The sequence below is a fragment of the Mercenaria mercenaria genome, unplaced genomic scaffold (genome assembly GCF_021730395.1).
Source record: "Mercenaria mercenaria strain notata unplaced genomic scaffold, MADL_Memer_1 contig_4421, whole genome shotgun sequence".
NCBI lineage: Eukaryota > Metazoa > Mollusca > Bivalvia > Venerida > Veneridae > Mercenaria > Mercenaria mercenaria.
In genome coordinates this window covers 20293-47142 of record NW_026462648.1, presented here as the reverse complement: position 1 = coordinate 47142, position 26850 = coordinate 20293, and the positions used below count along the sequence as shown (strand labels likewise).

Below are 26850 nucleotides of genomic sequence, written 5' to 3'. Positions count from 1 at the left end.
AAATCAGATCTCTCTTTCTCACTCATAAAATCATGTCCGTAAAATTTAGCCTCTGGGTAGGGTCCTATATAATTTTGGTTTTCTTTTGTATTAAAATAATGAGGGAACCACCCCTTTTTCAATTCATCTAAGCCAAAGGTAATGCAGATAATTTCATGGGTAAAAAATTGAGACTGTAAATCACTTTAATATGCAAATCTTGCTCCAACGTCATATACATAATTTTGGATCCGCTATAAATGATTTTGTCGGGTCTAAGGGATTGGTCTATAAGATATTCTAAAAGGAAATAACCGTCGTAGCCTTTCATATTGTGGGCAACGACTTTAAAATATTGATGCTGATCAGAAAACAACCATTCGCCAAATTTTTCCACGGTATCCATTCCTTCAAACGTGACTCCTCCAAACCCACAAGTTCCGGGGCAAGGCCCTTCATCTTCGTTAGCAGGCAAGTCTGAGTTGTCACATTCGTCGCAACGGGTACCGCATTTTTTACATATAGACTTGGGTGTTAATTCTTTATCAATGCATTCTGGACACACCGTATGGGCCACTACAAAATTGGGACGATGCGTGGTTTTACCGCACCATGACGTTTTACAAGTTTGACATTTGGAGCAAGATTTACATACCTGTTGCGATTGGCAGTCTTTACAATCATTTTTCTTATTAGGTACATATCCATTTTCACACACTGATGTTTCATCCTGACTGCATTCAAAATAAAAAAATATAAACTTTTGAATGTGATCTTCTTTTGCTGGGGTAGCTCTTAAATAACACAAATGTCCCTCTAATACATATTCGTTACATGAACTACACATATACTCTCCGCAACGGTGTTCATCTTTTTTTCGTTGATCCAATCTTAAAACTTTGTAGCATAAATGGCACCATTTGTCGCACTGTGAGGTTCCGCTGGGTTTTCCTTTATTTTTTCCTTTCTTATGTATTGGTACCTGTTTATGCTTTTGATAACACTCTTCTGATCTACAGTCCATATTACAACCATCACAAGTCATTTCATTTTCCGTTTTAGGGCATTGGTCTCTTTTACAGAAGATACAGTGTGTTTCTCATTGGTGTCTTTCTTTGTGGTCGTAATGTTTGAGACATTTTTCACAAAAATATCTGGCACTGAAGAAACCCGTTATACTGTTGATGGCATGAAAGTGATTGTCGTCCACTAAGTATATGTAAATGCATGGAAGCTCGTCGGAACTGGGATTTGTAATGAATCTGTTGCCCAGCATGGCGCTAACTACTATTACGTGTACTCCCAGGACTACTTCAAACGCCGTTAAATCTTCTAAACTCGCTGGTCTATCCATGGGTACTCTGGCTAACTGGCTTATTGCAGCCGCTAATTGTTGTTGTGATATCTTTATAGTAGCTTTCTGGAACTTTCTGATTTTCTAGTATGAGCTATAGATTACTCTTCTTATGTCTGTTTTTGCTAATTTCTTTCCATTCTTCAGGTGTACAACGGTTAAGTTTTGCCCAGCTGACTCAAATCACTCTTGCCATACACATCTGATCGTCATTTTCAATGGTGACTATAGATTTTTTCAGTTGTAGCGAATTGTTCTTTCCTTTTAGTTTAGTGATTCTTCGTCTAGCCCCTCCTTTAGGTAAATCAACGGATCCTACTGAAATGTCAAAACTCTAATCAATGAAGAGGTCTTTGTTGCTATTCAGCACCTTCTCGATAGTCCCCATCACTTTGTCGGCATTCAGTTCGTCCCAGGGCTGAAGTGGAACGACAATGGGGTCGTGCAGTCCTTGGTGATGTATAACAACACGCCCTAAATCGTTCCCCGCTTAATGGCCCCGGCCTTCCTCTAACACATCGTCAAACATTTGATGGAGACCTTGCCTCACATCTTCTAGTCTTTCTCCTATATATTGTTCACTGATCTTGACTTGATACGTACGAACGACTGCAGCACTTTTCGCATACGTTCTCTCCTTCTTTCGCATGGTATACTGGAGTCCCTGGGGGTCGGATCTATGAGTAGGGCCCGGCTGAGGCTCTTCTCCACCCCCTCTCTGTACCCCTGGTAATGTAGGATTCCACTCCCCATCGTTCATACACGTGTTGGCTATCTCGTTCATTTCTTCGTCAAAAAGTAAAGCTTTCACGCACTGTTCTATCTTTTCTTGTTCTCTTACGTATTCCAGGGCTAACTCCATATCGTTTGTGTTCTGGTCAGTTGGCTCTCCAAAATATTGAAGTATGTTATTCAGCTCTTCCTCGACAAAGTCATTACCATATTGTGGGATCCTCAATTGAAACAAACGGAACCGCACCCCCGGGGAATCCTGTATCCCCACGTAGCCGCAAAATTCATCAGCTCATCTGCGTAAGTATTCACGATAGTATCAAAGTTTTCCATGTTGCCGGTAAGAATTCTAAAGTTAGTATAATTTAACTGACTAGAGCCTGTTCTTATATCCTCTCACAAACCCTCGATTTCAAAAAGAGGCTTGTATTTTTAGTAAGAACATCATTTATATCAATTCTGATTGGTCAATTAAAAATAGTAATACTGGTTTAAACTAGTCAAACTTTAACCATCAAAGAATGGACAAGCTGCAAAAAGTACAATTCCCTTTGTTAGAGGATTAATCTTTATGTCAATACTTCTATTGATAAAATCAATATCCATTATACTGCGTCCGACCTTAAATCAATATAAGCCAGACACTACGGCGACATTAAAGGGATTACCTTTGACAGTTAAATAGGCTATTGTTAACGCATCCGCTCTTAAATAAATACAGGCCAGACATTGTGGCGACTTTAAAGGGATTAACTTTGACATGTTTACTTCTTGTCATCCGGCCTTAAATCAACACACGCTAGATATTGCGGCCATGATCACGTTTGATGCATTCATGACTTTATCTAAATATAGCTTATGAAGTCATTGTAAAAATATGTCCGAGCATGCTCATCTAGGACTATTACACTTATGATTAGAGTCATTTGGTCAGTGGACGCCTAAGAGGAAACATCGTAAGCAAGAAAGTAATATTTTATTTTTTTAAGTTGAGATATCTTTATTCATTTAGGACATGGATGAATATTAATGATTATTAAGTAAATTTATTGTTTTGTTATCTCTCCGTCTAGGGCTGAGCATCTGACCCTCAATGTGCGCGATCACGCCCTAGATAGGTATATAAGTCAGCTCTATATACTTCTGGGAGATATAAATAGCAGAGTGAGATCATTACTAAATAGGAAGATGATGTAGTTCTGAAAATAGAATTCAAAATGGCCGCCGCTCATGTGTACTGAGTTCATTTCTGATATGCAAATGAGATACTATAAATAGTAACTAGGTCATCCAAGATGGCGCCCGTGACTCTTATTTGTCTAAACGTATAGTCCATTTTGGCTGATATAACAGACTAGAAAACACTCGGTGAAAGCGCCTGATAAATTCATGCCTTGCAGTATCAACTCGAGCAGAATATAACTTTGTAGATCAAGGTTATGTTATAATAACCCTACTGTATCTAACAATGAAGTACTAGTATATGAATCTATAACAGTATTGACTAAAATAAATCTGCATCATATTATTTTAAACATAAACTTTTCATTGATTTGTTAAGTGCTTGTTATGATTTTTTAATTAATTATATCGTCTAAAAAATTATTTCGATTAACACAGTAAAAGAAACCTTGAGTTTTGCAAGTTTTTAAAACTAGTATTAAGGTAGTTCTACACGTTTGATAAACCGGAGGTGATGGCGTAACGTCATTTATCCGGAAAACGTAGAATAAAGGCTGGATTCGGCGTACGGAAATGAAAATCATTTTATGAATTAGTGACAACCAGTGAGTAAATTTATCAAAATGCCACGGTTACTATATTTCTAAAGTCAAAATATGATATTAAAAATATGACACGTTAAATAATTCAAAATAATGTCTCAAAATTAGCGTAAAATATTCTGTTCACTTCAATTATGGCCAAGTATCTCAAAAAATAAGCTCACGGACCTATACATTTCATTTCATCACATTATAGGTCATATGTTTATTTACAACTGTGAGAAGTTTCATCAAAATCTACATTGTAGAAAGATTTCTATTCACGAAAATATTATGAAAGTTATGATTTTCTCATAGACTCCCATTATGAAAAATTGCGTGAGGTCAAAATGTTTCAAATCAGTCTAACAAAAAATCAAGCACACGATCCTGTCCTTTATATTTGCTGAATTTTCTAGGTATATTCTGAAGTTTTGAAAAATCGCAGTTTAATCAAATTCTACATTGTAGAAAAAAAAATCAATCCAAACGTGCAGAACTACCATGTACGACATATCAAGAGAGTGAGAGTTGATTACCGGTACCAATAACATTTGATTTAGCATAATTGGTATTTTTTCTATTTTTGGATTTTCACTTTCAAAACTTTTCAATCTTTTTTATGTTTCGTAAAAACTACAGCAAGTAAATGTCAAAGTTAGCTAACAAAAGTAAGAGGAACGATCTGTTGGTTACTAAGTCAGAAGTGATTCTAATAATCTTTATCTCAACACTCAAAATTGTTCGAAACAAGTAAGTCTAAACTAAATGAGAGCTTTTCAAATTATTTTTTATCTATTATCAAGATGCTGTTCTAGAAGTTGCTAAAGTAGGTTTAAGTGTTTGTAAAACTGCAACAGGAATGTACTCCGATATCAAGACAGGGAAGGCTTTAGGTACGTATATAAATTCCAACAGCTACCTTGTTTTGTGAGAGAACGAATAACTTCTTAATTTTAGACCAGGCGTATACAGAAAAGTTTATTATAACAAATGAGTTGTTCAGTTATAACTGTTTATCAAGTAATACCTTGTATGAACATTCTGATGCAAACCGTTGTTATCACTGACTACGAGATGATCTAACTGGTCCTGTAAATACAAGAATATTTCGTTTGTATTTTGATGTCAGGCGACTTATATGTCCTTTCCAGCTAAAAGTCACCATGATAGTACATTTCGAACATTTTGAAAGTTGTATCTTTATCTATGATACTTTTATGTACATCTGACGAATAATTTCTTTAAAGATGTTTAAATATTATTACTATTGAACCATTAGTTTGCTCCAGATATATACTAGTAACTACCGAGACCGCCAGTTAGACATTTTGCTGCGTCTTTATTTCAGTATGAATAGTGTAATGTATTTTTATACTATTCATAAACGTAAAAGACCAAAGATCGTGCCTGCAAAAACGCAGTTAACATACATGGCTCCGTAGATGACCCTTATTGTTTTGAGTGTCATTAGGTCAAGGATCAACGTTAAAGCATACTTGATAAACACACTGTCAGTTACAAGTTATTAAGGGGTTATATGTTTTAATGTCAAACCGCTCGTATTACTTTTCTTATTCTGTTATGCCTTATATTTATAATTTTATGTTACTCTCAGGTAAAAAAGATTAAAGCACTAAGTTCCCGGTCTTCAACAACCTGAAGGTAAATATAATTGTACAGACATGAACGAAATGAGACACTAACTGTTTATAATAAAGACAAGAACTAATTAAATAGGATTATTGTTAAACCGCTTGACTAAGAGCCCTTCACATAAAAGTCTAAATGAAAACTTAATCATAGACAAAAGCAAGGACTTGTTTCATCAGATCAAAGTTACCGCACAGATCTGTGTCATGTTAATGTTAATGTTAAACCATAAAATAAAATAAATTAAAATAAAGAAATGAAAGTTAATCTGCCTCAAACCAATGTTCACACACCAGAAGATCTATTCCATGTAGAGATTTAGTAAATAATTCAAGCTGTCAAGCAGCAAAAGAGTATGTGCAACAAGCTCCTAAACAGGATTTCAAGCCCTGACAATAATTCTGTCACAATGAAGGGGAAGTTCCGTCCAATGTAAAGAAGTCAATTTTAAATGACTTTTTTGATGGTATCGTGCAGCATTCGTGTAACTCTTGCGTAATAATTGAATCAGTGTCTCTTGATTTGGAGTGTAAAAGCCCAGTGAACAACTCGAATATTTTGTTCAATCTAAATTAATAATGCTTGACGCATTCAGATCGCCATAAGCGCCAAAATATTCAAGACTTAAAAATGGGTCGCCCGGTAAGGCAGGGCTGGACACGACTTTTAAACTGCAAGGTATAAATATATTTTTCTGTTTGTTTTTGATTGTTTTCCTTTTTCACATGCATCATACATGTTATCTAAAGGCGCTTCGAGCTATACTATATAGAGGGAAAAGTAGCTAATCATTCTAGCGGCGGCTATATTTTAATGTATTGGAACAGCTTGATCGTGCTTGTCTCATTTAGTATATCACTTATATATAAATAATATTGGTGAAATTCCCTCGAAATCGGGCTAGCAATTTCTGTCGAAAAGATGTTTAAATTTCTAACTTTATACACATAGGGAAAAGTGACAAATCTTCATATCAATTTAAACACTCCAGGAAAATGATCAGCAAACGAATAGGATTTTGACTCTTTACTTTATCACTTCATTGTTTGCAATGATTTTTTTGCTTCTTTTTGTTGTACATAAATACATGAAAGTGTGCAAGAATATTTGTAGCTGTATACCATGTGTACATTGCAGGCAGTGACATTACCATAATAAAGGCGATTCCTTTGATACAAATATATCAATAGAACTTTAGTTTTGTCCAGCTGCTATTCAATAGTTTCTTTCGAGGCCTTAAAACTACGCCTCTGTATGATTATTAAATACATGTTACTGGATTTAAAGAGAGGAAATCTTTATTCCTAATATAACTTGTTTTCGGCGGCGCTAATACCAAACATAAAAATTCTACTATGTCTTGTGTTTATAATGTTCAATGAATACTATTATTAAATAACTCTAATATTATACATACATTATACTCTTTTTCAGATAAAGACATGTGAACTCATTCTGTGAAAGGAGTGGATGTATGTCAGCTCAGATCTTTGTATAATATGCCGTAAACTTTTTGGATGTATGTGCGTTAATTAAAATGTGTGCTTATAACCTATATTCAAGAAAGCATTAAAATAGTATGAGTACATTGTAACTACAGTCTGCGCAATAAATATTAATATATCTTAATAAATAAAAGTATTCATTTTCATAATGGCCCTGTTTATATTCCCGATAATGTATGGCATCGGCTAAGTGAGACAGATTTGCGTAACTATTACTGGGCTATGACGAGAAACAAATATGGTTTAGAATTGGTCCAGGGACACTGTACTTCCCTTGACAATACAGACTTGTAAAATACTGAAAATTTTGGTAAAATGATACACATGTTGTCGGTTTACTCAACTAATTATATGCATATGCGTTTTAGTTTGATGTAAAATTTCGACATGTCAAGGAAATATCTGCTGTAGAAAAAAATGTTAAGTATTGCTTTTAACATTTTAACAAACTTTAACACAAAGTTCGTATATGTTCTGATGGGTATTGTTTTATTGTTTCCTAAATGCGTGTTTTAATCACTTGAGCTAGTATATATTGAATACAATAAGATGATAAAGACTGTTAAATAAATTCATTCACTTTTATTACATTATATTATAGAATGATGTATACATTTATTATATACCTATATAAATTTTGTCAAAAAATCGGCTTGTATTTCACAAGTAAATATGAACATGCAGAAAAAAATCCGTATTGTATCTTTTGTGTTGTATGTTGCCGGACTACTTTCATTTAATATGCATAACCTGATACAGTTCTATATCTAGCTTACACTAAGTGCAATTTTAACATCGGTAAACAATAAAGATTTTGTTTGTTATCAAAACAACAAACAAAAACTGAAGGTATATAATTAAAGGGTCATTATAACATTATCTAGATCTGGGATTTTGTATTCGGCTCTCGTGGATTTTGCAAGGTCGGATCACACTTGCGCGCCTCGTGAGATCCGATCTTGCAATATCCACTCGAGACAAATACAGCATCCCAGATTGAGCTACTATTATAATAACCTTATTTTGTCGAATTACTGATTATTCAAAATACAACTATCTGAATAAAGATATGTGAGAAAATATGTCATTATGAAATATTATCCTAAATTCCAATATAGAAAACTATGCTTTATCCTTGTAAATTCGTGGTCAAAACTTAAAGAAATACTGTCATTTCGAACACAAGATGACTGCATTTGAGATTGCAACATTTCGAACACAAAATCATTTTGCCATTGTAAAAAACTAAAAAATAAGCGTTTATGGTGTCTATGATACGACCATTATATGGATTATGCTTACTTTGAGTCTTGTATTGTGATTAGCCAATTAATTTCAGCAACAGATCAAGATGCCATCTAACTTTTTTTGGTAATTAAAATGTAGGCCTATTTTAAGTCTTAATTATACTTTAACTTGCTATCTAAATGAATAAATTGAAATTTTGAGAATTAAACTATATTGAGACTACTATTTGTTGCAAATTTCAGTACTTCCAGTTCTTAAGTTCCCAAAATTACCTATTTAAATCTACTTGCATCCAAAGTATTGAAACGAATTCCGAAGTTCAATAATATTTTTTTTCGCTTTATCTTTGCACAACAGGTGCCCATTGACTTGGAATAAGTCAAAATTTCATTCCGTTCTATGAAGGAGAAACTTGTATCAAAAAACGTTGCATTGCTTCTCAATTATATGACGTGCCCATTGCATTTTCGGCAGTACGATTGTTTCTTAAATCGATTTATATTAGTTCAATCACAATGATTTATTTGGAATAATTGATTAAAACTGTAATTATGGTTACCTTTTTCACAGAGAAAAAATGAATTGCATTTATTTATTGATAAATAACTGGCTTTAAAATGTTGCCTACCACACAAGAAATACGACTTACAAACGTAATAGGAATGAACCATTTATAAAACATATTGTTCAGCCACTTTGCCTGAAGAATATTTATGATTTTTGTGCTTTAGATATATACATACATCTTTAGTTTCCATGTACATATTCGCGTGATTACGAGTATAATTACTATTTGGTATATAATTGTATGACAATGAACTGAGTCTGAAAAAGTGTTTTGTTCTTATTTGTTCTATATTGGTTGATAGTTTTATCCAATATTATGTTTCCATTTCTGTATCATTTCAGAATTGTGTTGATAGTGTGAGAAAGTTTGATGTATTTTATTCATATTGTTGTTTTTCATTTCTTAATAATAAACTCTCTCAACTACATTGTATTACATGTAATTTATTAATGCCTGTTTGCCTCATTAGTCCTCTTTACATGACTCCTTAACCACTACTACAACGTGAAACGTCAAGAATCCAACCCTTCGAAACCATTGTGTTTCTGAACTTTTCAGGTTTCGCACAAGAAACAAATAGAATCCAACAGTGCAATTCAACATAATGTGTTCTGGTGCATTGTATTCGTTTCTTAGTATAATTTAACCGGACCAATGTTTCCATTTTGACTTGAGCTGGTTATCAATTAAACTGGTTCAGCAGTAAAATATGGAATGTATTTTACATATATGTTCAGGTTATTTATCGAAAAGCGTGTAATGATCTTCGATTATTCGATTAAAACTATACCAGCAAATCTTTGATAAACTCGGTCATCAAGTAGCCTTCTTGATTTTGTTAATAAAATCTGCAAGAAGATCCTTTATATCAAAATGAAATAACAGCACTGAATCAAACTACGGGGAGAATTTTTTCAGCTGCCACCCGGCACTTAAAGATACCCGGTATTGTGATAGTTAATAAAATCTGTAAGAAGATGCTTTGAAAGTATAGAATGCAACCAAGCAAAATAATAGCAGACTCGGTTTGCTTGAGTCTGTTCATGAGCGGAAATGGAAAATGAAACACCTTTCACACTCCCTAGCCAGGATTAAGCGGAACTCTATTACACAGGTATTGAATGGACTCCATAATTCCAAAGGACCAGAACATATATCACTGAATCCAAGTATGAACATTATAATTGAATTTTCACCCGAATACCCGAAAAAAATAGTGGGTAAAACGTGTTTGAAAAATTAACAAATAATATCAGTATGCATATAATATAATTAAAACTCTAATAAAAAAAAAAATTTGTTTGATAATAAAAAAGGCCACAGGTCGTACATGTACTAGTTGGAAAAATCGGATACGAGTCGATAACACTTAATGTACAGATTCACCCGATTTCCTTTGATCATGGAAAAATGTCAAAACTAAAAACAATGACATCTTTTTTCATTTGACTGTATTAGAAATGTCTTTAGAATTTGCGCTGTAATATTAGTGAATCGGAAATATAAAATTTGTCATTTTTCCATAAAATTCCAGTATGAAAGTTTGCGTTGAGATAACGAGATATTTTTTACTGACTATCATTTAGTTTCGATAAATCGAAATTTTATCAAATTAAAAATCTGCGGACCTACCTTACTTAACAAAGCATAATGTACTGGTCGGAATTTACTGTTTGTATTCTTTGATCTACCGAGTTATGGCATGCACAAACACTATTGATCCCAGGATTAATATACTTTAGCCGGCGCTACTGGATCAAATGATATAAAAGGTAAAGCCTCTAAAAGCGATCTCAAGGGAATCAGATATTACAATTTTTAATTGTTAAACAATGCACTACTCAAAAGAAATTAAACATTTTGTTGAAAATATTACGTTTTTAAAGTTTAGATTTCTTTTTATCATGCCTGTTAGAGCGAATATCATGCCTGGCCAATTTATCATGGAGCTGATGTCACGATTACGTCATGTCCTATTAGTATTAAGGTAGCAGCAGTAAGTAGTTTCCAGCCTTTGGTATGAATTGGCAAAATAGTTGAGTGTTGAGTGCAAAAGAAAACGTTCAGATAGTTTTTCAAAGAAACCACTTCGCATGGTGATTTTTTGAAACATTACACTTAAATTTTTAACGAGACCCGAACCTGAAAATCAACATGGCGTCTGTAAGTCAAGATGGCCTCGATAAGCCCCACTGAATACGTATTTTATATGCTTGACAGTAATTTCTGGAATTCATTTCTTGCGCAAAAAATCTATTTTAATATAATGCTATATTTATCTCTAACCAACAACATCATGATCATAAAATGTTTAAGTGTTGCTTATTTTATGCTCCAAGGGATCTTATATATTTTAATTAGCCATCAAAACACCAGGCTTAATGTGCTGTATCTTTCAGCCATAAAATGTCTCCGCATACTTGTACTCTACTTAGGCACTGGAAGGTTTTGAGAAACGCTTGATTGTCTTTCACCTAACTAAGAGGCTAGTACTGGTTCTTCCCAGGAAAAACGGCTTAGCTTGTCACGTTAAAGAACCAGACTGTCTGTTCGCAAAGAGCTAGGCTAAGTTTTGATACAGATTTCAATATTTATATTGAAAAGTCTTAATCTTGACCTACTGACCTATTTTCTTGTTTTTGAAGATACAGCATAGAAATGTAGACAACCTGTATAATTTGTAACAGATATCAGTAGTTTTCTCGAATAATTTTTAACATGACCTACTCACCTAGTTTTTATTATTGAAGCTTTAGCAAAGAAATTTGTTCAAGCTAGTAACTAAACTCAGCTGAGCGATATCGGGCCACTATGGTCCTTTTGTTGACAAAAATGTCATTAATAAATTTGTGAATTTTCAATAAAAGCAATTTGACTATGTTGATCATTTTCTAATTTGACTTCTGTCCAATCCCGCCACTCCAGCAATAATAGACAGTAATGTAATAGAGTTTTGTGAGTATAGCTTTTAAATGACTGATGTTTAAATTGAAAGCTATCTAATTGAATGTTTGTCGGGTTTTAGGCTCCCAACCCTTGATTATAAAATCAACCTCCCTCGGTGAAATGTGTATTTGCTGCACAGCTGTAACTCCTCGACAACATTTAGAGTCTTGCATATAACTTTAAAATGTATTTTTCTTTTATTTTTTATTTATTTGATAACTTTGACATACTTAATAGATTTAAAAGAATAGTTCAGGGGCCCGATTCATGGAAAATCATATTATGTCTTAAGTGCCATCGTGAATTCCTGAAGTGAAAATCTTGAAATATTGATTTTGAAATGTCACCACCAGTCTGCCGTATTAATCTAGAGTACGAGATTTACTCACTTGATGAGATTCAAATCTTTTCCACAATTCATAGGAAACTAATACTTAAGGAGTTTCAGACCTTATGTGTACATGTACGTATATCCAATATGTGCAGCGCAAGGTATTAAAAGCATCGCTACCTATCAACAAATATTTTACCAAGTTAATTAAGAATTTCTTGTAATGTTTTTCTATGTGCTGTTTATGCTATTTGTTAATGGAATATTTAATGTGGGAAGACACACTGGCACCAGACCAGAAAGAAAATGCCTCTGTACATGTTATACCCTGACCCTAGGTAATCTATAAGAACCATGGTCATGAAGGGGAAAATATACTAACCCGTTTCAATCGCGCATTTCATATCTAAAACACGCAGTTCGGTTAATGTGTACTATGGATATCAAACAAGTGGTAATTTATCTTCCATTGTGTACCGGTCACATTTCTTCAGTATATCTTATCTTAGAAAAACAACGCGTAGTTTATAGTTATTTCAACGTTACACAAAAAACTTGCTTGGACTTCCCTGGTGAAGTTCCGTTCTAGATTACAAAACCATTCTGATTGGCTAATGTGAAAATGTATGTCAATCGTCTTTTTACTACACGTGTTCACTAAAATGTGAAAATGCAGCATAAATGTGCAAAATTAATAAAATAAACAGAACAGGTGCAAACCAATGTACGATTTCAAATAAAAGATCATATACAAGATGAATTCGAGTTTTATTGTAAAAATGTGATTTTTTTAAAGTCTGTTTTTGTTTGTTTACATTTTGCCAAACATGTGCACACTGCCGTGACCTCTAGACCGGATGTTCATTAGGGAAGGTCAAGCAAGTTTTTTCTGTAACTTTGACGAAAGCATAAAATATGTTGATAATCTCAGCAAAATAGATTATTGAGACAATGTGACTGGTGCACGATGGAAGATAAATTATCGCTTGTTCAATATACAAGGTACCCATTGTAATGTAATTTCAAAAATTGGTGCTAGGCTATTGTTTTAAAAGACTAAATTATTCAATGTCTTGGATAGTATATATTCATTCAAAATTAATTAAAGGCTTTCACCGGAAACCTTTGACCTTTTAAAATTGTTGAAATATAAAACTGACAAGTTATCGTAGCTCTGGGCAGGTTAAGACATAACACCAGGAAAACTACATCTTAATTTGGTAATCAACAGTCTGACCGGTGCATATAAAAGGTCTATGTACTAGACATTAAGAGAGGCGAGGCGGCAGGGCCACCAACCGTGGTTCTGCCAACGTAAGTCAAAAATACTATTATGCCTCGTTAGGTTAATTTCCAAATATGTTATGTAGATTTCATGAAAGACAACTTCAGGATATAAATAATTAGTTCTTAACATTTTATAGTAGCTAAATATTATTTGAAAGATGGACATTGAGACAATAAAACTACTTGTACTAAAAGACTTTCTTTAACTACCTGAAATTAAATAAACATCAGAAACGAACTATTGTGTCTTCGATCTTATATATGTGTGTGAAAGTTCTACCACAGGTTTTACAAGTCTGGTAACACTAGTGCCATGTGGTTTTTAGAGGCCATTACGCAACAAGACAATTTTTGACAATAGTCGTCGTTTCTGTGTCGATTTTAGGCGTTTAAATTCTCTGGTGAGACCAACAGCATACCCTCTACCTCATATCAATGATATATTGGCTCTTTTAGGTGAATCAAAATACTTTACTACCCTAGACTGTCGCTCAGGATTTTGTCAAATACCGACTGATGAAAAAGATAAAGAAAAAACTGCATTTACCACATTCTATTCGAATATAACGTTATGTGCTTCGGATTAGTTAATGCCCCTGGGGTGTTCCAGGAATTAATGTCTAAAGTCTTAGAGGGATTAGATTTTGCTGTGGCATATTTAGATGATTGTCTTATATTCAGTAAAACATTAGAAGAACATAAACGCCACTTAAACATTATGTTTCAAAGGTTAAGAGAGAATAAACTTAAACTTAAGTTGAAAAAGTGTCAATTCTTGCAGTCTAAAACCGAATACTTAGGTTATGTCATAGATTAAGATGGTATCAGACCAAATCCTGATAAAGTTAAAGCTATTAGGTCACTTCCGGTTCCAAAAAATGTGCGTGAAGTTCGAAAAATAATCGGGGCTTCCTCATTTTATCGTCGGTTCATCCCCTCATTTTCAGAAATAGCAGAACCTCTTATAAACCTTACAAGGAAAAGGTCTCCATTTATTTGGACAAAAGAAGGTCAGAAAAGTTTTGAGAAAATTAAAGAACAATTAACAGCTATTTCTGTCTTATCTTACCCAGATCCAAACAAGCCGTATACATTGTATACCGATGCCAGCGATAGTCATGTGGCAGCGTGCTTAACTCAAGCGTGTAATTCACCAGAATCAGATAAAAATAAAGAAAGACCTATATATTTTCTGTCTCATAAACTAAGTGAAACACAAAAGAAATACAGCACTATTGAAAGGAGGCGTACGCCGTATTTTATTCTTTGCAACGTTTAGATTTCTTTTTACATAACACTGAATTTACAATCAAATGCGACCATTCTCCGCTGCAGTATTTATTAAAAAGCCCAATGCAAAACAAGAAAATTCAATTATGGGCATTGTCTATTAATGGTTACAACTGTAAGATAGAGTATCTTCCAGGAAAGGCAAATGTTATTGCTGATTTCTTTTCACGAAAACCAGATTCTGAAAATAAACAAACAGAAAGTGAGCAAGAAATTGAACCAGATATAAATGACAATACCTACAAAATTTCTGACAAAAATACAGTGAAAAGCATAAATGTTATAAACTCTAACAACTTAAACCCGAAAGAAGTAGCTAACAAAGACTATCAAAAACAAGATTCTTTAGTAGAAACTGTCCCAGCATTTGCAGATTTAGATATGAGATTAGAACAAGATAAAGATCCTGCAATTGTTCAGATGAAACTGCAACTTAAGCATGGTGACCCAAGTAAGGCTGAATTGAAGAAGTATTTAGAAATAGACAATGTTCTATACTATATTTCAAACCCAGATGAAGAACCAGTTATGAGACTATATGTTCCTAGTCATTTGAAATCATTAGTTATAACAGAATATCACAATAATGGTCACCCTGGTACACAACGTATGTTTGCAACTATAAAAACAAAGTACTACTGGCCAAATATGTTTAAAGAACTTCATAGATATGTAACAACTTGTGTTGATTGCGAAGCTAGAAATTTGACAATTTGCTATTGTTTCAATAGACATATGTGGTCATTATTAGAAAACACTAATTGGCAATCGTTACACCATTTGTTTTGTTAACATGTTCAGTGGTTTTCAAGAAGCTTCCGCAGCTCCTGATAAAAGTACAAATACAGTAATAGACTTACTTTTGAATGAGATATATCCTAGATATGGATGTCCTCTCCAGATAATTCATGATTGAGGGTCAGAATTTACAAGTTCTGCCTTTAGGGAGGTCCTGAAAGAGTTAAATATTGACCATGTATCATGTACAGCATACCACCCTGAAAGTAATGCAAAACAAAAACGAATGCACAGAGTTCTGCATGATATTTTAGCAAAAAGAGTTCAAGGTAATACACGAGAATGGGATCTCCATCTTAATATGTCTTTAGCAGGCATACGTCACAATGTTTCTTCAAGTTCAAAGTTCACACCGTTCTATTTAGTTTACAACAGAGACCCGATTTTACCTATTGATAATTTGCTAAAGCCTAGAGCTAAATACCATGGCGAAGAGTTTCACAAGATAGTTCTTCAAGAACAACATTCAAGTTTCATTACTGCTTATAAACATTTTAAACGCTCAAAACGAAAACATAAGGCACAAGTAGACAAAAAAGCAAAAGACTTTAAGTTCGAAATAAATGATCCTGTCTATTATAAGAACTATCAAAGAAAAAACAAGCTTGAAGATCGCTGGAAATCGCATTACAGAATTCTTGAACAAAAAGGTCCAGTCACATACCTTATTAAGAACCAGCTTGACAACTCAGTTGTTCAAGTACATGCAGATCAGATTAGGCTTGCTGACATTGCTGAATGGCCCGAACGTAAAGCTGTTAAAAGTTATCCAAGACGATGGGTCAATTATGTAATACCTCCTGATGATTCTAGCTCAAGCAGTAATGATGAATCTGATGTTTCTGATACTGAAATATCAAACAAAATCAGAAAAGTTAAAATGCCTGAAAGCACTAACAGAGTCCGTCAAGAACGTGAAAAAATCTTCCTCAGAAGATAACATTCCTTTAGCTCAGTTAAGAAAACATTTAAGAGAACAGAGTAGGGAACAAGATGACGCAGAAACTGAACAAAAAGCAAGCAATACTGGCGAAAGTTCAGCTAGTATAGGTAACAATACAGAAGAAAACAATTACCTTGATAATGAATCCCGCATGGAATCAGGTGCTTCGCATTCTGATCAGTCCACAGAGACGGATGACATGGATACACAGTCTTTGTCAAACGAGTCTGAAAATAACCAAAGTAACATAGTTATTGAAAATGTTACAAGACACACAAAGATACCTAGTCCTGTAAACAAACATGAAGATGATGACAAACAAAATTATCTGCAAATGATATTAAGTCATATGGCTGAGAGTGAAAAAAGCAAAACTGACATGATGCAAGGTCTGATAAGAAATTGTTTTAGGCCTAACTGCTAGACAACTGTTTAAGGACTTACGCGTAGGTCCTATCTTAGAGAATATTTTGCTATTTTATAGCAAAAAATGATTTAACAAGAGATTGGTAAGAAAAGTAGCGCTATATGATGACGTTGATAAATCCAAATGACTTCACCAATGTGTATATTCATATACACTGTATTGTTTTGCAAATATCTTCAATTAAAGTTATTGTTCATACATTTATTACTATAATTGTTCGGTGCTGGTTAAGTTCCTAATGCACAAAGTTATATTTTCTGCATAGTAAAAGGCTAGTAGAAAATACAAGATACAACTATAAAGTAACATTTTTTTTCTTTAATTCTGTTTAGAACAGAATACCTATGCTGTTATTCGCATTTGTAATTATTGTTATCAGAATATTTTAATGTCAAATCATTTAGTGTTCCGAGACCTGTGAGAACAATTATATCGTGAGGTTCACTAGTTTAAACATACTTTAGTATTGTAAGACGCAGAAAAACAGTCATAATGTGAGATTTATAGTAATGGTTATTGATTAATGTTTACAATAAAGTAAAAAAATGCCTGGCTAACATTTTTAATGCATATTTTGTGTTTTGTTTCTGCAATTTAATGTCAGCTGCAGTCTGTAGAATATTAAAACCGGTGTCACGATACGTTTCTCCACGCACCTGTTCCAGAAACCGGTGTCATGAAAGGTTTATACACGCACCTGTCATGCGGTGTCATGGTAAATATCTCCTACCATCTGTTTAAACGTATTTCTGAAGATTTTAGTTTAAATTAAGAAAAAAGAAATAGTTATATTCAACCAATTTGAAGTTTTCTATACGAGATTTATGTTTTATTAAAGCACGTACGCTTTGCTAGTATCTAATGACTTCTGAATTTTTTACACGTATTTTTTCTTAATAGTAAAATGCAAATACGACTAAAATTAAGAGGCATAACAACAATTTAATAATATATCCTAGAATAAGCCGAATAAGTAAGGCTTACAAAACGTAATTACTTTTATTGCATATATGACTTTGTTGATTTAGATTTAGTGTTCTCAGACCTTTTCTTGTGAGAACAAGCACATTATTTTACTAGCAATTATAGTTAAAGCACATTTACCGCGATCATACATTTCCACAAAATGAATGAATTGCTGTAATCGTATTAATTCTATTTTTTGTATCAAATATACGTTTCACAGTTCATATCCTTAAAGTTAAAGTTATATTGTTCTATCTTTAAATTAATAAGGTAAACATGGTCACAAATGCTGTGAAATAAAAAACAAAAATGCGGCAACCAGTACACAAAAAAATGTCATTCGTTAACTATGTATCAAATTCACTTGCCCGAATAATTTTGGCGAAATAATTCATAAGAAATAAGTCTGTTTGCAAATGCAAATTAAATGTTAGAGTATTTTATATGGCAAAATAAAAAAAAAACTGAGTTATCGATATGAAACAACATATTTCTACCAATACATTCGTTTGGAAATAGTTAAAATCACTTTTTAAGAAAAATGAAGAAAAATTGCCATGGCAGAATCATGAATTTTCTTGCCATGGCAAAATTATTTTGCCATGGCAACACATTTTGCCATGGCAAAAGACCGATTTGCCATGGCAAAACCGCTTTTGCCATGGCAAATGTAATTTTCTCGTACTGATAAACAAAAAACTAGTAATGATATCATATCAAAACATACTAACTTTAGAATAGGTGGGTTAATGTAACAATTTAAGGCAATTTTCATTTTTGTAAAGCGCGTATAAATATAGGCTGAATTTGCCAAATACCGGCGTGGCAAAAAGAAACCGGCGGCTATTATTTAAAACAATTTATATCAGTTAAAAGATAAATATATAAAGTACTTACCTTATAATAACTTGAATACGTGTAATCATTCCTCCTGTCCATTGTTATATCCTTTTATTATATCTGAGTGCTCGTATTACGGTGGAACTTTAATTAAATTTCAAGCAAAATTTCTAAACCACGTCTGCACACAATACAAGCAAGAAATACAATGCCAGTTAGCTAACAGTTTCTGCCACAAATGCAAAAAGGGACTGATAAATTCACGGTTGAACGCGCGATATTGACCAATGAGAAACTGCGTAACAATAACAGCCTTAAGGACTAATTATCAGTCAACTATATCAGCAACTTCCTGGTGGAACGCCAAAGTGATAAAGATAAAATCATGAATAATACAACAATCAACGAAAAATAACCTCGAGCTATAATGATATATCAATCTTTCTCTCCATCTACAATTAAAGAAACTTTGCTAAGACAGAATTTATGAACAATGTTAAAATGAAAAAAGAAATAATCTGAAATTCTGTGTAGAAAACAACAAAGAAACAAGACAAATAAGAAACATTTTTACACAATGCCAGATTCTCGTCATTGTATTATACTTTTAATTACCCATGCAATTCTTATTGAAAATACCCGTCACAGTTTGCAAATAAATTGATTATGAAGACTATTTTACCAAGCTGATATGAAAACTATATTTTGCCCTAGCTGAAGACTGCTCTAGCTGAAAACTGTTCAGGATCCCACAGCCATCTACTAGTCCGCAACGAGATGTGTGCATATAGAATTCAGCAACAACAGAGAATTGTTACGAAACTATGGGACGCTGATGTGAACAACGCGAAACAGCAGACTTGTTGCCACATGACCGACAACTGATGTTTCTACGCTGCAGAAGAAAAATGGCTGATGTTGGAGGCAGATTTCTTTAAATCTTGTATCATTTATTGTTTATTTCATTTGAATATTTAAAAGAAAGAAAGGAAATTCATAAAAAAAGAAACATAAAAATAAATGTTTTCACTCTAGATACAAGTCTTTCAGAATTTATACTTTTGAAAGAATATTCAGTACAGAATTTATACTTTTGAAAGAATATTCGGTATTTTTAAATGTGTGCTTTAGATATCCGACTTTCGGCGTATACACTTGTAGCATGAGCGCAATTAAAAAAAAAATACATGTTCAAGGCATATAAATACCTTGATCTTTAATCTGTACTTGATACAAGTGCGCGTATTTAATTTTAAAATATTAGCATGTTTCAAAAGATATATCGTATCTATAGAAGATGTGATTTTATGGCTGTTGATATCTATAAACATGTACATGTAGTATTTAAAACCAGATATGTAATTTTGCTTTCTAATTTCAGAACCACTTATGTTTTATATGTATGACAAGCTCTGATAGATGCATCAGAAAGACGGAATTTCCACAAAATGAATGAAAAACGGAAAAAACAGACGCTTATCTGACAAACGTGATACTGTACAGTTATATATATTATATCTATATTCTGTTATATACATGTAATCGTGAAAATATAGACAGATGTGACTTTCGCAAATGAAATACTGTTTAATTTCAATGTATAATGTTGTAATATTGTAAAACTACAGACGAATGTTTTAAAAAAGATATATAATGCACTTTATTTGTATGAAAGAAATCATCACGTTGTAGGAAATTCCTCCATTATATTTGTATTATGCTTGCACTAATTATTCTGATGCTAAACACTGAGAAAATTGTATCTATCTGTAATATTATGTACTTTAAATTGTTTTTAAATATGTATGTGTAAAATTACCCAACTGTTTAAGTCGTGCATTCAAAAGCTAATTACGTTTACTAAGATTATACCTGGCGAACCCTCGGCAGTATTTCTAAACGATCAATATTAAGGATTTGTTATAGCTTAGATCTACTATTAATCTTTTTTTATTATTTTTTTGTGGAAGAAATGAAGGGATTTGTAATGTAACAGGTTTGAAAGGTTCGGAATATTGTATATGCTATAAATCATTGTTTAATATGTTACGGAGAAAGATAATAAACTGTAATGCTTGAATCTAAATTAAAATATTGAATGCTTGCTGAATTATCAAACCTGTCACAAAACATGTAGCCCAAGGGTTAAACAGGTATACTTAGTTGTTTATATCATCTACTTCCTTGATCAAAGTTAGATATGTTTAAAGAAAAAGGTTTAATATTCTTTTATCACGTTAGCTTTTCCTGTTGAAACATCAACATTTCTTCGTTCTTTTACTTATTATAAATCAAGTCAATTAGACAAACGTCTTCTATACTTAAAACGTCTTCAACGTCAAAGCTTTATTACAGTAGTGTAACTCCAAATATGTAATGGATTTATTTCTCTTTAAAGACGACAGGAAAACTGAAATTTACAGGACTAAGTAAGCAATATAGCAAATTTTCATACACACTGAAATGAAATAACTGAATAATATGTATAAGTAACAAGTTTTTGTTAAAATATAAACTCGTGCGTTTGATTCTGACTAATTTCCCCCTCCTATCTTCCACGCATACGCTTTATTTCAGTTTGATGCTGTTTACTGACGCGGTACTACCTCAGTATTGAGGTGTTTTCCGCAGCTTACTGATAACATATGTATGGAATCAGATTAGTATTAAATTGTATTTTGTGTTTCTGGCTCGTAACGCAATAAATCACACGATAATACACATGCAAATGCAACGTACGACACTCAACAGGAAAGTCGACACGACACACCCCAATATGACGAGACACACGACATATGAAGTGACATTCTACATTTTATCGCGCAAATGTCACGAATTCGTAGTGACATGACGAAGCTTTCTAAACATTGATAAAACTTCATTATCAGTCATGCTGTCATCCCTGAATTCCAGTTGCAGAGAGGTAGCGATTTCATCCTTGTAACGGTACGTGTACGTGTAGATTGTTGTTATATTTTTCAATAAGCGTCTAATTCAAATTTCAGAGCATCCACATTTCACACTATTTTGGTGTTGATTTTCTTAACATGTATCGGCAGATTTACATGTAGCGCGCAGCTCGGTTAAATCTATCAAATAATCTTAGCAGACGCGTTATTATTATTATTATTATTACTACTACTACTACTACTACTACTACTATTATAGGTACATTGTATAACCTTTAGAGAGTTTCTAAACATACGGGTGCACGTGCAAGTATGAATCGCTCTATAGAAGCATAGGCGGCTGCCATATCTAGATTTATCTTAGGCTTAACCTAAAGTTAGGACCTATCTTTGAACCTAGTTTAAACAAGTTCCATGAAACAGTTTTTTGCACGGTTTACTACGAAAGACCCGTGGTGACATTTCAACTTCATTATTTCACGATTTCTGCTTCCTGATTTCATTATTTCTACTTCATGAATTCACGATTTCACGATTTCCACTTCATGAATTCACGAATTCACGATTTCACGAAAAAACTTCACGATTTCGTGATTTCACCATTTCACGATTTCTTGATTTCACGATTTCTGCTTCCTGAATTCACGATTTCCACTTCATGAATTCACGATTTCACGATTTCCACTTTACGAAAACACGATTTCACGAAAGAACTTCACGATTTCTTGATTTCACGATTTCCACTTCTTGAATTCACGATTTCACAATTGAACTTCGCGATTTCATGATTTCACTTGTTCTATTTGGCCTATCCATTCCGTTACTCTCGATTCAATGAAGTGTAAACATAATGAACGGTCTGGGTTAAAGAGGATGAGTTTATACTCCTGCATACGTCTGTGTAGAGGTTGGGGAGGGATATTGGTGCCTGTACCAACACAGTATTGGGTACTTTCAACACTAAAACATGTATGAACAAAATAAGATGCCCAAGTACCTTTACTGTTTCAGACAATTCCAAAATATATAAGTATGTTTATTATGCCCACGCCATGTATGGCGACCGAGCATTAAGCCCTGCAGTTGTCCGTCCGTCAGTCCGTTATTTTGGAATCCGTCTTTCCGTCTATAGACACATTTGTTTCTGTTCATTTAAAAGAGAATGCTTGCATGGATTGAATTTATATTTTGTATGTATATCCTTTCCACGCCTGTAGCGTCTAAGCCGCTTTTTTACATTTTAAACGGCCCTACTCTTGATCACACAGTTTGCATACCATTTACACAGCAAGTGGCAATAGCTTACATGTGAATAAGATGCAACGCTTTTCATTTAATAGCACAAAGATAAGGAGCTTACAAAAACCGAAAAAAGGGACTGGAACAATTTCACATTTTAAGCAATAATGCATTCTAAAAGTATTGTTTGTAAGTCTATTTCCTCATCAGTTGAGGCATTTTCGGCCAGTTTTCACTTTCAGTACCTAAACCTGGTTATTATATAACACGCCATCTTACATGTAGCGAATATCACCCGCGATTTTCTACGTCATACATCAGTCATTTGAAATTGTACTATAATTATGAAATCGTGAAATCGAGAAATCGTGAATTCGTGAAATCGTGAAATTTAATGGTGAAATCGTGAATTCGTGAAGTTTAATGGTAAAATCGTGAATTCATGAAGTGGAAATTGTGAAATCGTGAATTCATGAAGTGGAAATCGTGAAATCGTTAGTTCATGAAGTGGAAATCGTGAATTCAGGAAGCAGAAATCGTGAAATCGTGAATTCATGAAGTGGAAGTCTTGAAAACAAGAAATCGTGAAATCATGAAATCGTGAAATCAAGAAATCGTGAAGTTTTTTCGTGAAATCGTGAATTCATGAAATCGTGAATTCGTGAACTCGTGAATTCATAAAGTGGAAATCGTGAAATCAGGAAGCAGAAATCGTGAAATAATGAAGTTGAAATGTCACCACGGGTCTTTCGTAGTTTACGTCTAAGTAATTTTTACTTCGAAGTTCAAAAGTAGTATAGATTATGGGGCTATAAGAACAAATTTACCAATTTACCTGCTGCCATTTAAAGTAATACAAACGATTAAGCTACAAAGTTTAGAGCCATTTGTGGCATAACACTTTAAAATACCAATTAACTTGAGAACCGGTAGGAAACAGTATCTGCAACCTTTCTACCACGAAGGCAAACCTTTTAGCCTCTCTCATCTACCACTTTCGGCGGATCTTCCTTAGTCTCGAAACTGATGGAAGATCAACCTGAAGTAGTTAACCTTATCTATGTCATTTATTTATCCCTGCGACCCCCTCGGTAGCCTAGTGGTAGAGCGTCCGCTTCGAGTGCGGGAGGTCGTGGGTTCGATCCCCGGCCGCGTCATACCAAAGACGTAAAAAATGGTACTAGTAGCTTCCTCGCTTGGCGCTCAGCATTATGAGGATAGTGCTAGGACTGGTCAGCCAGATGTCAGTATAATGTGACTGGGTGAGGTATCATACCACGTGTCTAAGGCGTGATATTCCAGTGGGACAGCACTATGAAGCTGGGCATCGTGCTCACTACCACCGTCGTTTATATGACTGAAAAATGTTGAAAAAGAACACACACACGCGCGCGACCCGTTAACACGCCTAGTACAACTATTCAAGTACCGGCAGCAGGTTTATTTCTAGTCTCTCTCATCTACCTCCTTGGCGGATCTTCTTTAGTCCCGAAATACTTGGACGGTCAACCTGAAATAATGAAATGTAAAATCTGAGGCTTGACCAGGGTATTCAGTCACACAATGGCCTACTTCAGTTTCATAATCCGGAAGATTAATTTATCTTTAAAGGCGTACGCTAGAATTCCCTGTATATGAAATGGGCGAAATTTTTCCCAATTATAGAATTTCTCCAAACTTTGGATATTGAAGGACAATCATAAAAAGTCATAAGTCACCGGTATTGAAAAATAGTTATCTGCCCTTGAAAACGGTATGGAATTTAATTACCCACAAAAACACATCTAATAATGCGTTTCTACCAAAATGTCAATTTGAAACATTCGCAATGAAATTTAAACACGCACGCATACCTTTAAAGATTTCTCAAGTAAAAATTGACCCTCCGTTAAGTGACTATACTCAGATGGTTCTCATCATGGGTATTTTACCTCCTTTAGACTAGTATGTAAATTTTCTTCTTTTTTCACACTAAAAGTAGGTTGATTTGAACTAAGTAAAAACCTTCTGAGTCCGTGACCACAATCACAGACATTTCACTATGAACTATATAACAGTACAAAACGAAGCAAAGAACGGTTGACTGTTATGGTATGCACCAATATGTCCGGCACCGACAAACTGCCATTATTTGAAATTGGTAAATCTGCGAAACCCAGATGCTTCAAGAACGTCAAAACCTTGCCGACGCAATATACAAGCAACAAAAAAGCCTGGATGACGGGCAGATCTTTGAAGACTGGCTCAGGAAAATTGACCGTGAAATGAAACGCCGCGGCAGACGTATCGCAATGGTTGTAGACAACGCACCTTGTCACCCCAAACTTCAGAACCTTAGTAATATTGAGCTAATATTTCTACCACCAAATACTACCAGTAAAACACAACCGATGGACCAGGGAATGATCCAGAAACTCAAAGTCCACTACAGAAAAAGAGTCGTACTCCGCCAGCTTTCGGCCATTGACAACGGTCATGACTTCACGTTGTCAGTACTATATGCACTCCGTCTTCTTCAGCAGTCATGGGAGTTCGTTACACCAACAACAATAACAAACTGCTATCGTCATGCAGGGTTCACGTTACAGATCATCGATGACCAGGGAGATGACGACGACACCGACGAACTTGACGATATACCACTTGCTAGACTTGCCAGTATGGGTACATCATCCGAATTGCTTGGTTCGTTTTCAGAGTTTGACGACAACGCAGCAACAACATCAGCCTCTGCTACAGATTCTGAAATCATTAGTCAGGTGACATGTGAAATGACAATGTGAAATGTTAAATCTTTAAATGTTTCATGTGCTAAAATGAATGTGCTTTGTTTTTAACATTTTTTGTCTTTTTTTGTATATCCTTATTGTTATATGATCGTGCATGAATTTATGAAATGAAATAAATGATGAAAAATCTAATTTCTATATGCACTTGTTGATAAATAAAAATAAAAAAAGTAAAAGTCTAAGTTGTTTCTTCACATGTGCCATTTACAAAGTACATATTGAAACGTCTATCGTAGATAACGTTTGTAATACGTTTTTTGAAAATGTCACGTGCGTGTTATTATTACGCATCACCGTTTCCTCTGCAAATAATACCGATAACAATTGGTAAAACAAACTTGATTTTTCTTCGTATGTTGGTTAATGTTTGGATCGCTCGAAACCATGGATAACTTGAGCATTTTGCTCATTCGCTTGCGACCTCGAGCGAGCGGTGTTTCACTGTAGTAAAAATTGACAATATCTAAGTTGAAGAATTATGGATTTACCAATTCTTAGCAAAAACATACAAAAGTGTCTCTTTCAAATGAAAATAGTACAGAAGATGAATCAAAACTGATGACTTACATGTATGTACATACAGATATATGTAAGTATGTTATATATTAGGATACCCTTCGTGATCCTCGACATATAAACCTTAATCTTTTTTGATATCTTATAAATGAATTCAGTTCAGTTATTCATGTATAGGTCATATTTAATAAATTTATTACGTATGCAGGAGTATAAACTCATCCTCTTTAACCCAGACCATTCATTATGTTTACACTTCATTGAATCGAGAGTAACGGAATGGATAGGCCAAATAGAACAATTGAAATCATGAAATCGCGAAGTTCAATTGTGAAATCGTGAATTCAAGAAGTGGAAATCGTGAAATCAAGAAATCGTGAAGTTCTTTCGTGAAATCGTGTTTTCATGAAGTGGAAATCGTGAAATCGTGAATTCATGAAGTGGAAATCGTGAATTCAGGAAGCAGAAATCGTGACATCGTGAAATCAAGAAATCGTGAAATCACGAAATCGTGAAGTTTTTTCGTGAAATCGTGAATTCGTGAATTCATGAAGTGGAAATCGTGAATTCATGAAGTAGAAATAATGAAATCAGGAAGCAGAAATCGTGAATTCGTGAATTCATGAAGTGGAAATCGTGAAATCAGGAAGCAGAAATTGTGAAATAATGAAGTTGAAATGTCACCACGGGTCTTTCGTATTAAACCGTGCAAAAAACTGTTTCATGGAACTTGTTTTAACTAGGTTCAAAGATAGGTCCTAACTTTA

The 26850-nt window shown here is 34.0% G+C and overlaps 1 protein-coding gene and 1 long non-coding RNA gene across 2 annotated transcripts; one reads left to right on the top strand and one right to left on the bottom strand.

Annotated features, from left to right (window-relative positions):
• Window positions 1-16060: 16060 nt before the first annotated feature.
• LOC123543323 (uncharacterized) lies at window positions 16061-18998 on the bottom strand. The gene is made up of 3 exons (XR_008369456.1): window positions 18688-18998; window positions 16531-16624; window positions 16061-16302 (listed from the first exon to the last, which is right to left on the bottom strand). It is a non-coding gene; the product is annotated as an uncharacterized LOC123543323 (long non-coding RNA).
• Window positions 18999-24937: 5939 nt separating this feature from the next.
• On the top strand, window positions 24938-25561 carry LOC128553875 (tigger transposable element-derived protein 4-like). The gene has a single exon (XM_053535065.1). The coding sequence runs from the start codon at window positions 24938-24940 to the stop codon at window positions 25559-25561; it is 624 nt and encodes a 207-aa protein (XP_053391040.1).
• Window positions 25562-26850: the final 1289 nt, after the last annotated feature.

What these genes read in the sequence shown, in the direction of transcription:
- LOC128553875 (XM_053535065.1), top strand. Translation starts at nt 24,938, where the DNA reads ATGCTTCAAGAACGTCAAAACCTTGCCGACGCAATATACAAGCAACAA.